General features: G+C 42.5%; 1 protein-coding gene across 1 annotated transcript in view; it reads left to right on the top strand.

The window, feature by feature from the left end:
- PIAS2 (protein inhibitor of activated STAT 2) overlaps window positions 1-13,148 on the top strand; it is a 25,064-nt gene extending 11,916 nt beyond the window's left edge. The window contains 10 exon segments of the mRNA XM_082241445.1: window positions 106-133; window positions 1,330-1,464; window positions 3,034-3,139; window positions 4,705-4,778; window positions 6,277-6,437; window positions 7,358-7,491; window positions 9,533-9,701; window positions 10,873-11,012; window positions 11,277-11,314; window positions 11,887-13,148. Coding sequence (XP_082097571.1) covers window positions 106-133; window positions 1,330-1,464; window positions 3,034-3,139; window positions 4,705-4,778; window positions 6,277-6,437; window positions 7,358-7,491; window positions 9,533-9,701; window positions 10,873-11,012; window positions 11,277-11,314; window positions 11,887-12,075 — 1,174 coding nt within the window. The 3' untranslated portion in view covers window positions 12,076-13,148.
- The last annotated feature ends 529 nt before the right edge of the window (window positions 13,149-13,677 follow it).

Here is a 13,677-nt window from a genome sequence, read left to right as displayed (position 1 = left end):
TTTTTTATGCAACAAAGAAGCATACATCATTTAACCTGACTAGCTGAGGGCATAGGTGGCAAGTATCCAAACCTTACTGATAGCTCCCCTTTCCCGGGCTTCGAGCCCAGCACCCCAAACCCCACAGATAAGGGTAACATCAAAGCAAGCCAATTAGCCTAGATCAAAGCAAGCAAATATAAACATATATGAGCTCATTGCTGTAACAACTACCAATTAATTGTGGGGTCATCTTGACTACCAATATGGCATTAGCAAAGCTTCCAGAACAGTTCACCTTTGGTTCAACACAAATACTCTCTGCCACACAACTATAAATGTCTCTAGAATGAAAGTTGTGGAACTAAATAACTAGTATTTGGATCTGTGAAAAAATACAAAACTTGGTTGATGCTGCATCAGTGTGCATTATTCACAGAGCAGATTTGGAAATCCTTTATTCACAGCTTGGAATTTCCCCTAATTTCCTTCTCTGACTTAATAATAATTTTTATTTATACCCCGCCCTCCCCAGCCAAGGCCAGGCTCAGGGCGGCTAACAAGCAGTAATAAAAATAAGTTGAATGAATGCAACTTAAAAACAAAATTAAAATACAACATTAAAAGATTGAAACATAAAATATTAAAATGTAGCCTCATCGCAGGAGGAGAAAGGGAAAAGAAAAAAGAAAGAGGGGGAGGGAATCAAATTGGCTCCAAGCCAAAGGCCAGGCGGAACAACTCTGTCTTACAGGCCCTGCGGAAAGAAATCAGATGCTGCAGGGCCCTGGTCTCATGAGACAAAGCGTTCCACCAGGCCGGAGCCAGTGCTGAAAAGGCCCTGGCTCTGGTTGAAGCTAATCTAACTTCCTTAGGACCCGGGACCTCTAGGGTGTTGCTATTTATGGACCTTGAGGCTCTCCGTGGGGCATACTTAAAGTTACTGGTGTGGTGCTGTAGCCAAGTTTGCTTTCCCGAAGCAAAGCTTCGAGTAAACTAACAAACTAACTTTCTTAAGGAACTTATTTCATAAAGAAGTGATGCAGTCCTTTCTTCCCTCCCTCAAACTTAAGTTACTAAGGCTGCAATCCTATATGCGCATTTGGGAATAAGACCCACTGAACCCATTGAGGCTTACTTCTGAATAAACATGTATAGGATTGTGCTGTAAGACTCACGAAAGAAATGGATGCTTGGCAAATGTTTTAACTTCCATTGAAATCAATGGGACATTAGTGTTTAATTTCAGCTTGCATATGCTGTAACTTACTAGAAATTGCAATGTTTTGAGCAGCCTCCAAAGAGAAAATATATATAAATGAAAAAATGATTTTTTGTCTGTGTTTTTAGGGATATGCTCCACCACCCAAAAATGGAATTGAGCAAAAGAGGCCTGGGCGCCCCTTGAATATTACATCTCTAGTCAGGCTATCCTCTGCAGTGCCAAATCAGATTTCTATTTCCTGGGCATCTGAAATTGGAAAGGTAAATTGAAATCTTTCCGTCTTGCAAAATGACTTCATGTAAAAAAATAAATAAATGTAGAATTGTTTTGAATGAAAAGTGTAAATCCTTGTCTTGGATTTCTAGTGACCTACGTGCATTGAAACAGGAGGGTTGGCAGCTAGAACACAGGTCCAAACATGGGTGAGGCTGCACCATTGTGCCTACCACATGGTGGTGAAGAAGAAAGCTAGCTTCTCCACCATCGCTGCATCTGCAAGTAGCTGCCCAGCAGAGCTTTGCCTAGTAGTGAATTGGCTTGTGTCATCTGGCCTAGAGTGCATTTCTCTGACACCCTCAGATGCCTGTTGGGCAGAGATGACTTGGCCACTGTATTCCCTGCTCTGGTAACTTCCAGACTGAGTTATTATAAAGTGCTCTAAGTATCGCTGCCCTTGAAGATCATAGAATCATAGAGTTGGAATAGACCACAAGGGCCATCGAGCCCAACCCCCTGCCAAGCAGGAAACACCATCAGCGCACTCCTGACATATGGTTGTCAAGCCTCTGCTTAAAGACCTCCAAAGTAGGAGACTCCACCACACTCCTTGGCAGCAAATTCCACTGTCGAACAGCTCTTACTGTCAGGAAGTTCTTCCTAATGTTTAGGTGGAATCTTCTTTCTTGTAGTTTGGATCCATTGCTCCGTGTCCGCTTCTCTGGAGCAGCAGAAAACAACCTTTCTCCCTCCTCTATGTGACATCCTTTTATATATTTGAACATGGCTATCATATCACCCCTTAACCTCCTCTTCTCCAGGCTAAACAGGCCCAGCTCCCTTAGCCGTTCCTTCCAAGATGACTTGGAAACTTCTGTTGTCCAGAATGCAGTGGCAAGATAAGGCTGGGGTTACCTTCTGATCTTCCATAAACTGATTTAAAACCACTGCGCTGGTTGTTTCCGGGCCCAACTCAAGGTGCTGACGTTAGTGTTTAAAGCCCCAAGTGACTTAGGGCCACAATGCCTGTAAGACTGCCTCCTTGCCTACAGACCCTCTTGGGTGCTAAGCAGGGCGGAAGGTGCCCTCTTGGTTGCTCCTTCACCCACAGAAGCTTTGTGGCACCTCTGTGGCAGCTCCTAAATTGAGAAATTCCCTTCCCATAGTGGTGCATCTGGCACTTTCGTTATACGTCTTTCAGTGAATGCTGAAGATGCGCCTCTTTATCCTGGCTTTTGGCATTTGAGAGGTATATTATTAGGACCCACCTTATTTTTGTAATTTTAGATTGTTTTAAACGGTTTTTAATATTGTGTAATAATGTTTTAATATTAATATTGTGTTTGAATTGTTAATTGTTGTAACTTTCCCTGGGACCTTCAGGTGAAGGGCGGATAATAAATTGTAATAGCAAGAAATAACTCGTTCATGCAACACTATTTCTCTTTTTTAACTTACTATGATCTGATTCTGTGTGTCTGTCTGCTGTAAACGGAGGCTTGCTGTTGTTGTTGTTGTTGATGATGATGATGATTTGTATACCACCTTCTATCTGAAGATCATTTGTCTATGAAAAAGACGGTTTTCATTCTTTCACATTTCCTCTCCTGTAGAATTACTCAATGTCTGTGTATCTTGTACGCCAACTCACTTCAGCCATGCTGCTACAGAGGCTAAAAATGAAAGGTATTCGAAACCCTGATCATTCCCGGGCACTAAGTGAGTAGATAATTCTTGTGTTTCTCTTCCTTTGGTTACATGTTTGTAATGGGCTGTAGGTTTCTAATAAAAGCAATTGGGTGGCTCCTCATCAGGGCGATTCTTGGCATCCCATGTGGCTAAGTGTGAGGAGTAGCAGGGTGTTATTGCCAGAGTGCAGAAGAAAATACTGTATTTTTTTTTTTTTTGAAGGGCCGCTTTGACATCTAATAGGAATCAAAAGTGTTATTTTGACTTCCTGAAGCATTTTACAATATTGGACCATGAATATGTATACTGACAGGGGCAGTAGCTAGAGTGTCAGAATAGGGTACAGGAGGCCCCATCTTCAGATACTTCTGTAGCCATAAAGCTTACTGAGTGGCTATCTCTCAGCCTTGCCTTCCTTGCTTGCAGGGCTATCACGAGGATAAAATAAGGCGGGAGAGCTGTGTATATCAATTTGTGATTATTGGCATATAACTAATAACTGAAATGCAAAAGAAAGTTGCAAAGTAGCTTCAGCTGCCCTTAAATCAGTGGTACAGTGGTGCCCCGCAAGACGAATGCCTCGCAAGACGGAAAACTCGCTAGACGAAAGAGTTTTCCGTTTTGGAGGTGCTTCGCAAAGCGAATTTCCTATGGGCTTGCTTTGCAAGACGAAAATGTCTTGCGAGTTTCTGCGGGGCTTTTTCCTCCCCCCCCTTTTTCTAAGCCGCTAAGCTGCTTATCAGCTGATCTGATAAGCTGATAAGCCGCTAAAAGCCGCTAATAGCACTAATCCGTCAATGGGCTTGCTTCGCAAGACGAAAAAACCGCTAGACAAAGAGAATCACAGAACGGATTCTTTTCGTCTTGCGAGGCACCACTGTATACCCAAGTCCCATTTTTAAAAATACTTTGCTTGTTTAGATTAGTTTTACTGAGTTACCTTTGCCACCAACCTGTTGAAATTTCATTAAGGGCAAAGTACTATTTCGTATTCTACTTTTACAAATTGCCTTACTGAAATCTTGGGAATATGCTGGGAATATGCTGGGTCTAGAATAAACCTTGCAACAATTTCTTAGCCTGGTGTTGAAGTGCAGATTTTTGTTTCTGCATGCAGAGGATTCTGGAGCTGTTCCAAATACCCAGCCGGGCTGTTAGAGTGTCTTGCATCATGTCTCCCATGCTGCTTAAGTCTGATGGCTGCCATTCAGAACTCTGGGGCACCTCTTCACCTTGCAGCTTCCTCCCTTTCCCTGCAAGAAGAAAAAAGCACCATTTAGATTTGCATAGGCAGCTGATTGGTGTGAGAGCAATGTCCCACCAACAGGCTCTAAATGCATTCATCTTACAGATTTTATATAGCAATTGTATTATAGATGGGAAACTTCACATTAGGAGTTCTAATGTGCAGCTTTGAAATTTTGTCAGTACCATTATCATTTTATGTTGAATTTACAAATTCTTGAAATAGCTAGGCCATATATTATTCTCTCAAGCTTTTGAGTAATTAAGAATTGCACATTAAAAGTTATAGTCCAGCAAGATATTAAAGCATTTATTTTAAATCTTTCCCCCATTCTTTTTAAAAATAATAGTTAAAGAAAAACTCACCGCTGACCCAGATAGTGAAATTGCGACTACCAGTCTGCGAGTATCATTAATGTGTCCCGTAAGTAGAGTTGGATAATAGCTTGGAATGATGTCTTATAGGGAATTATTTGCTTTGATTAAAACACTTTTTGTTTCAGCAAGGCTATCCAGAATCCTAACTTGGTCACATTTTTAAATATTTGCTGATTGTATCTGAGTATTATTGTCTTAAGTAAACTGTTTAGAGGGTATACATTTTTTCTGAACAAAATAAAGATTAAGAGGTAGACTCTGCAAATAAGTATGTCACTAGTAATACAGTATATGCAAGTTGCTATGGTTTGCATATTTATGTGGAATTTGGGTTCTAGGATGGATTTCAAAGCCCCCTAAACTATAAAGAGAAAGCTGATAAGATGTTACTGCATCTTCTAAAGATGTCTGGTAGAACTGGTTTTATTTTAATTTTAAAGGTTTTACTGTGTTGGGGTTTTTTAGCAGTAGTTGTTGTTGTTTGAACTTGCTATACACAGCTTAGAGATACTTTAATATATTAAGTGGTATATAAATTGCCTGAACACTAAATACACACATACTGTTAGTGGGAACCCTCCTAAGCCCAAAGAAAAGCCACTTGATCCATTCACATACAGAGCTGGAAAGATTCTGAATCAAGGTGCCCAAATGTCTACACTTCCAACACCATTTCCACTAACATCTCTGATGGGATCTGTGAAGTGTGCAAGTCTCATGTCCACGACATGCAGTGATGCCAGTGGCATTTGTATGCGGCACTTTACGCAACACGAAAACTTCCTTCCTTGCTTATGGCGTGTCATTTTATGAGGTGAAGCTTAATTTTTTTCTTCAGTGAGGGGTATTAAAAATAGGTTTTTGGGTGTGAGGAATTAAAATCTGCTATTTTTGTGATTGGACAATATTTAGTTTGGTGATTCTACGTTTTATGAAGAATTACATAAATTGCTTTTGGAAAAACCAACAAATTTTAATTGTACCTTCTGAAAATGTCAGGTAATGCTTAATAATAATAATAATAATAATAATAATATAGACTATAACTGCAAGTACTTGGTAATCATTTTTAATGATTTCTATGCAGTTTGACACACATTTTACTTACTACCACATTTTCCCTACCAAGCAATTTAATTTAACAAAATATCTTTTGAATTTCCAAGTTATGTTACAACTTTATATCACCCCTCATTTTTGGAATTTGAAAGTTGAAAGATTCAGCATGCCCTACAATGAGTTTGACTGATCAGTTACGGGAGGCAATCTGATGGCTGAGAGGCTGTAACTTGGGGGGGGGGGTGGATCAATGAGGAGTTTGCCCCTTACCTAGGGAGTCCCACCCACACTGTAGATTGCTTTCATGTGAGGATCTAGGCTCCAGACTTCCGCAAACAAGCAAGGATTGTCTGATTTTGTCTTTTTCATAAAGGCACCCAATTCCATTCGCTAACAATGGCTCTCTCTCACCTCCCCACCCTTTCCTTCCATCACTGCCTCCCTACCTTTGACGCCTTTCACTTTCTACGTGACCTGGTCTCCAGCTGGGGAAAATGCGGCTGACAATTCCCTGCCGTGCCGTTACTTGTACCCACCTGCAGTGCTTTGATGCTGCTCTCTATCTACAAATGAATGAAAAGAAACCCACCTGGATATGTCCTGTGTGCGACAAGAAAGCTGCATATGAGAGTCTCATCTTAGATGGGTAAGACGAGGAGGCGGTATCTCGCTTTTTCAGGCAGCAGTAGCTGTGCTCTTAGAACTATAAAAGCAGTTTGCTGCATTCAGTGAATTAACAGCAGGAGCTGCCTAGCAAGTAAGCTAGCATTGTGTCTTTCCAGGGGCATGTGTTTGGTTGTGGTGAAGCCATAAAGAATTGGAACTAGCCTGCATTTGAAGCTTGGAACTTATAGCCCATGACACACTCCACTCTTTAATCACAACTTGGAACGATCACCAGCATTACCCCTTTGGCCTATATAGATCTAATGTGATAAAAGGGTTATAACCTTTTAAATTGACAACCAGCTTCTAGGGCTATAGACCTGGCTTGAGACTTAGTTTGCTCCCACCAGAGGTCTGTGAACGGCTTTATTATATGATTGAGGTGACAAGCAGTTAATTTATGAATGTGAGTCGCAGGGAAACCTGATCCTGTCAGATGGTTCCAAAGGGTGATTAACTAGCTGTTGTCTCATGATCGGAATCTTTATCGAACCATGTGGAACACAAGGATTGATGTGGGACTTTAAGTAAAGTATTAATCTGATTTATAAATTTACCTTCGAGCCGTTTTGAACAATATCAAATTCAAAATTCTTTGATCTAATATCTCAAACCTATTCTCCACAAAAATTCACCCTGCACGGCTAGAGGCCTCATACCTTGCCAGGCTCAAAACAATTTGTGGTTCATTACCAATCACTCAGTCCCAGAATGAATACCGGTAGGACTCAACAGCAGCTAGTTAGCTGTAGCTCACATGGGTAAGAGCCATTGGGTTGGAGTGGAGCTGGGACCTCCTTTTGGAAGGGAAGCTTCACTTTCTAAAGCAGCCGTCACTCTAAAGGCACCATCAGAACAGTCAGCGGACACAAACTTGTAACGTTTAATGCTCTTTTCCAGACTCTTTATGGAAATTCTAAATGAATGTTCAGATGTAGACGAGATCAAATTCCAGGAGGATGGTTCCTGGTGCCCTATGAGGCCGAAGAAGGAGGCTCTGAAAGTTGTCAGCCCGCAGTGCACCAAGGTAGAAAGTAAGTAACTTGGAATTCAGGCCATGAAACCCCTGTCCCAGTTGACGTGGGAACCTATCCTGGCTGACTGTTTACTCCTATTTGCAGAAGAGGCAGATACTTTTGCCTCCTTGCAGAAACTGCCTCCCAGTTCCTTCACTATCTGGCTCAGAAGCTGGGCGTGATTTTTTAACGTGTCTCTCCAGAAGACAAATACATACCTGGCCTATTCTTTCAGATCTCCATTCATCTGTTTATCCTAATAAAAAAATTCCTTCCAGTAGCACCTTAAAGACCAACTAAGTTAGTTCTTGGTATGAGCTTTCGTGTGCATGCACACTTCTTCAGATACACATCTGTTTATCCTGTTACTTATCTGTTAAGTCTTGCTCAGTGCTATTTTTCTAGAAAAAGAGGTGCCGGAACTCAGCATGAACATCTCCCTAGTTCTATTATAGTGGCATTGGCACACATACATGAGAGGTGCCGGAACTGAGTTCCGGCTGGAAAAAAGCCCTGGTCTTATTCTTGATTTCTTTTTCGGAGCTTCTTTCTCCCTACATAGGGAAACGAAAACCCCTAAACTTTTGTTTTCTCTCTTCCCTGCTTCTCATGGCACCAACAGGGAAGTGCAGTAGAACAAAGTCTTCCAAAACAACCCTGCTTCCGAAGAGTTAAACTTCTGAAGCATCTGTCCTCCATGCCCTGCCAAGTCAGAAAGGGAACTCTAGAGCAGTGTTCCCCAACCTTGGGCCTCCAGCTGTTTTTGGACTACAATTCCCATCATCCTTGACCACTGGTCTTGCTAGCGAGGGATGATGGGAGTTGTAGTCCAAAAACAGCTGGAGGTCCAAGGTTGGGGAACACTGCTCTAGAGGCCCAGCAAAGCACAGCTTAGCTGCAACTCCACGCGGCTCAACAAACAAGGGAAACTGCTGGTGGAAGTCCCTGTCAGTTTGTCCAGACCTTCAAATTCTCAGGTGCAGAACGGAGCAGGGCATATCTATCAGCAGTATCCCAGTTCTGGTCTGCCCTAGTGGACGACTCTGCCCGTTTGCAATCCAATGCCAAGCAAAAATGACATTCCTTTCACAGGCCACCAGGTGGCTGCAGAGAGTCATTGGTACAGTCCTAACAGTTCCTGTACAGCCGTGGGAATATATTTGTCAGATAGCAACTCCCCATCATTCCAAATGTCTGCCTCTCTGCAGAGTCCTGGATGCTACCCTTGCGTATCTGGCCAGAATGATGCAATTCTGCACCTTTTTTCTGCCTCTATCCTCAATGCTCAGTTCATGAGAGAATTAAAGAGCCATAATTGTTTATAATTGAGCAGCTGTATAAAAGAAGAGTAAGAAAGCACACCCAAAAAAGGGGAGGCACACGCCGTTCCCCTCTTCCTCCATGGAGTCTCCCTAGCCCAGTGGAAAAAAGTCAACCAGGGCCCCAGCATGAACCATGCCAAGGCTCTCTCATCCTTCTTTTCTAACTCCTCAGCTGAGTTGAGGGTAATCTCCTGATCCACACTCATTGGCATGAGACAGAATTCTATATTTAAAAATCTTAAGGATTCCACAATAGTCAGTTTACTCCACCTCTGGATGTAGTTTCTTCTTAGATTCAGCAGCTCTTGTTAGGAGCAGGTCTGGAGAAAGACAGAATCAGTAAGCAAAAGAACCCATAGGCTGCAAAGGACAAGAGTGAAGGGTTCAAACTTTCCTGGATCTTTGAACATGGTATCTGGGATTCTTCATGCCCCCACCCCCTTGGCCTCACTGCAGAAGAAATGGTGAGTCGAGCCTGCAGCCGAATAATGTAGTCATTCCTTTAATGGAGAAAAGCAGAGTAGCAACTCAGTTTAAACAGTTTGGCCACAAGGGGTGTGTGTGTGTGTGTGTGTGCTTGTTTGCAGGAGGGTAAACATCACCTCTGTTGCACTTTAGACAATTGCTTTGCAATTTACTCCTTTCAGCCTTATCACCAAAAGTGCACATCACCTCCTACTCAAAGACAAGGAGATCCTATAGCCTTCATCTTGAGCAGTTGCACTTTTTCTTTCCAGGTTCCAGCATGGTCAGCAAGCCCTGCTCCACGCCAATCAGTGAGGTCAGCAAAAAGAAAGTTGACGTCATTGACCTCACAGCTGAGAGCTCGTCTGATGAAGAGGAAGATGCGCCTCCCAAGAGGAAATGCATATATATGTCTGACACACAAGCAAGTCCCACCAAAGGGTTGGTGAATTTTTCACATGAATAATACTATCTGTCCTGGTTTGTCTGTCTATCAGTTCCCCATCCTGGCAGTTTGGGTTGGGTTTTCTCTTTTCTGCTTGTACATCATTAAGTAGATGTGCTGAGTCCATCTCTCGCCACTCTACCCCTGCTTTCTTGGAATCCTCTTCTCTGATTATTTCCTGTTTGATTAAAGATGCCCAAACGCAGCTAGCTGTGTTAAGACAAGCAAAATTCATTTTTGAAGAGTCCGTCTGCAGGCAAATCAAATCTCACCCTGGGTTTAGGAGTTAAGAAATGCTATTGCTTTAGTCTGTTTCAGAGGAAATCTTTCTCTCTACAAAGTGCTCTTCTAGCTCCAGAGTCCAAAATGGTGTGTAAGGTATTTCATATAGAAATTCTTGACCTTTTCTTCCTCTTCAAGCAGTGTGGATTACACTGGTTTTTGGCCACTGTAGATTGTACACCTTCGCAAAACAAGAACACCCTCAGGTTTCGCCAACTGCTGATCTGTGCACTGTGTGATCTCCCTATGGTCCAGTAGGAGGCCAGGGCCCCTCCCAATTCCCATTGGGAACCTGTCTCCTAGTTTGCCAATCTGTTTTGCTCTGAGGGAACCAGAGCGTCAGGATACATAGGCTTCTGATTGGATGAATCAGGAGTGCTTGTTGGCACACAGAGTTGGCACTGGCTGCCTTTTTGGGCAATCTGGTCTTTTCTCGCATTGCAGGAGGATCTCTTTCGATTGCTCTTCCCCACATACTCCAGAACAGAGGGGGTTAATAATTTTTAGGCTGAGGGCAGCATTGACCTATGGGGCTGCATATCAGAGTGGGCGTGGATTTTGCTGTCTACGCAGTTCAGCCTTGGGAGTTTTGCTCTGAAGTAATAACGTCTTTTATGTGCTTGGTGTGGCTGGATTCTGCTTTGAAAATCCTCTTTGACTGCAGCTCTAAAGAATGCATTTTGTGAATTGTCCTGATGGCCTGCCTTGGGCCATGTTGGCAGGATGAGCATCTAGACAGAGAAAAAGGAAAATGCTTACAATAAAGACCCACACTGGTTGTCTGTATTCTGATGACTGAGTCTAAGAGGACTCAGCTGTGCACAGCTTACCTTCCTGCTGACTGCTGGGTTGTTTCTGACATTCCACCTTCTGTTTCACCCACAGGGTGCTCATGTATCAGCCGTCTACTGTACGAGTGCCTGGAGTGAGCACAGTGGACCCTTCTGCTATTCCACCCTCATTAACGGACTACTCCGTACCATTCCACCACCCACCAATATCAAGTATTTCATCAGACTTACCTGGTAAGGCTTCTTTTTCTGAACTCAATTCTGTTATCAGTTGGGGCAGACGCGACTTAAGAATCAAATCGGCATAGGATGAGAGGATAAAGGGTAAAGAGAGAGAACCATGTCATCTCGTTTTTATGTCTTCTTGAGCAGGGAGAGGTGAAATAAAATTAATCCTGGGTCTTGCCAGTTCTTGTCATCCTTAACCCTTGCACCACAATGTAACATCGAGATTTCTCCTTGATGCCTCTTCTTTCAATGCAATGTTTTTTCTTCTAGGTTTGGATTTTCTTTCTTTAATCCCAGTTGACCCACAGGTAAATATATTCATTACAAATTATTTACTTTTGCTTTTTTTCTTGCTTAAACTGGAATAATGTAGACACGAGTGAAGGGGGGGGGACCCTTCTGCTATTTGATTGTTAGATTTGGGGCATTTTTAAAAATTACCCTGACTGCTCTCCCATGGTAGCATTCGCATCTAAGATTTGAGACTGAACGTTTTAACATCCTCTGCGAGGTGTGGGTTAAAAACTTGAAGCAGTAGGAATAATTTCTTGAAGGAATGCTTTTATCATTTAATTTCATTGGCTTCTCCTTTCTTTCCCCTCCCACCCCTTTTAAGCAGGCCCATAAGGCAGCACGCAGATGGTTTGTGGTTAGGTTACTTATAAGGATGGCCAATAATGTACCGAGTTGGCAGGTTCCTTGTAATCTTAGCATGCCTGTCTAATGGAGAGATTTCAGAGTTGCCCTTTTTGAGCCTTGCGAAACCGTATTAATTGACCTTGTCTTAACTTTGCTTACTCTAGCCTGGATGCTTGCACTTTTTTCCCCCCTGTGTGTTTTGTCTCTCTTCCTTATCTGCACCATTGTTTGTTTCAAGCAGTACTGTCCTCCTATGTTTTTGGATAGTCTCACCTCGACGTTGCCAACAAGCACCACCCCCGGCAACATCATCACCTCCACCAGCCACCACGAGAGCAGCACTCGCGTTAGCTCCTCAGGCCGGAGCGAGACGGCAGTTATCACCAGCAGCAGCGGGAGCAACATTCCTGACATCATCTCTCTGGACTAAAAGCTGGCAAAATCTGCCCATCTGCAACTGCACAGGGCTTGTCCATTCACATGCCTAAATCCCTGGACCATCCGCAACTTGGACCTTATTTGGGGTATTTATTTGAAAGGAGCCGGGGGGAGGGAAATGCTTTGGATTTTTTTTTACCCTTTATGTGGATTGACATTACCACAAAAAGAGGGCAGGAAACTGACTGGAAGGATTATATTTTTGTTGTCTTGGGGCTTTTTTCCCCTGCTCAGCTTGGGTAGAATGTGGTCAGTTTGAGGACGCCAGCCCATCAAGCTTGCTCTGAAGAAACTGACGTGGGTTTACTATGTGGATTCCAGGGCAGATTCCATATTTTGATTTTATTTTCTCGTTACATTTAGCAATAATGTGAACAGTTTTGTTAAAAATTCAAAAAGCACTTAATTTCTCTGGAATAACAGATGAAAGGACAAGAGGAAGTTGGCAATTTCTTCAGTGGAGGACAAACTTTTGTGAAAATAATAGGTGTATAAACTATGTTTGCCTCTTTGCTTCTCCAGTTGCTTCACCATCTTCCTAAATCTGGATATATATTTTTTTCCTATTTGGAAGCTCATGCTGCTTGGAGAATGTTCAGTTAACAACTGCGAAAAAGGCACAGAAATGTGGGGGGGAAAGAATGCTATGCAAAGGTCAGCTTCACAAATCGAATCCATGTTCACAAAACAAAGAATTCAAAACCCAGCAATTAGCTTTCAGGACAGGATTATCAGTTCTCCGTGGATGAAGGAAAAGAATTTCTGCTTCTTCAAGTCCTACAAAATGGCCAGTGCTTCAGATTTGCGTGTGGTGCTAAGCCTCTGCTGAGTCAGCTTATGTTATGCCATATTTTGTAGCCACAGAAAGAATCTATGCCCATCATGAGGTAGAAACTCTTTTTACAACTGTCCAATCCACATTACTTAAGTCAAGTTGCTGCTAGGAAGATTGATCCTCATTCCCTTTAGAATAGTTATGAGAACGATTTACTTGACTGCATAGATGACATAGCATTTCAGATCTCTACTTTGGAAAAAATAAATAAACCAATTTTGCCATTTGAAGAGGCTAATGAATGCTTTGGGTACTGGGGGTAGGTTTATACTTTGATGCAGCTAGTCCTGGTTCAGATGAGGACATCCTGAAATTGCAGGAGGCTACATGTAAAACATGATTTCACTGATGTAAGATTCCCTGATTGATTTCTTTTATGTGTTAGGAAGGAAATCATCCTATGAATTCCTGCTTTACTGTGCTTGCCAATCCATGTCTCTCCATACAGTCAATCCTCTGTTCCTGAACACCTCCGTTTTGGCTCCTGAATGCCGAAAACTCGGAACTGTTTTCGAACGACTTTCAGAAGCCGAACATGCCACACAGCTTCCATTTTGAGTTTCCCTATTGTATTGGGGCTTCTGCTTTCAGTTGTCAAACGTTACGGAAGTCGGAACGTATTACGTTCAACAACCAAGGTTTGACTGCATAAAAAGTTCCTGTGCTATTAGTAGTAATAGAGAATTTTAACCAGTGTGTTCTGAAGAGCCACGTACCTCCAAGCCCCTCCTTTAATTTGCAAAAAGGTAATGAGCCATA

The sequence above is a fragment of the Podarcis vaucheri genome (genome assembly GCF_965113315.1).
Source record: "Podarcis vaucheri genome assembly, chromosome: 11".
NCBI classification, from domain to species: domain Eukaryota; kingdom Metazoa; phylum Chordata; class Lepidosauria; order Squamata; family Lacertidae; genus Podarcis; species Podarcis vaucheri.
The sequence above is the reverse complement of the archived record's forward strand: the minus strand, read 5'-3'. Positions and strand labels throughout refer to the sequence as shown.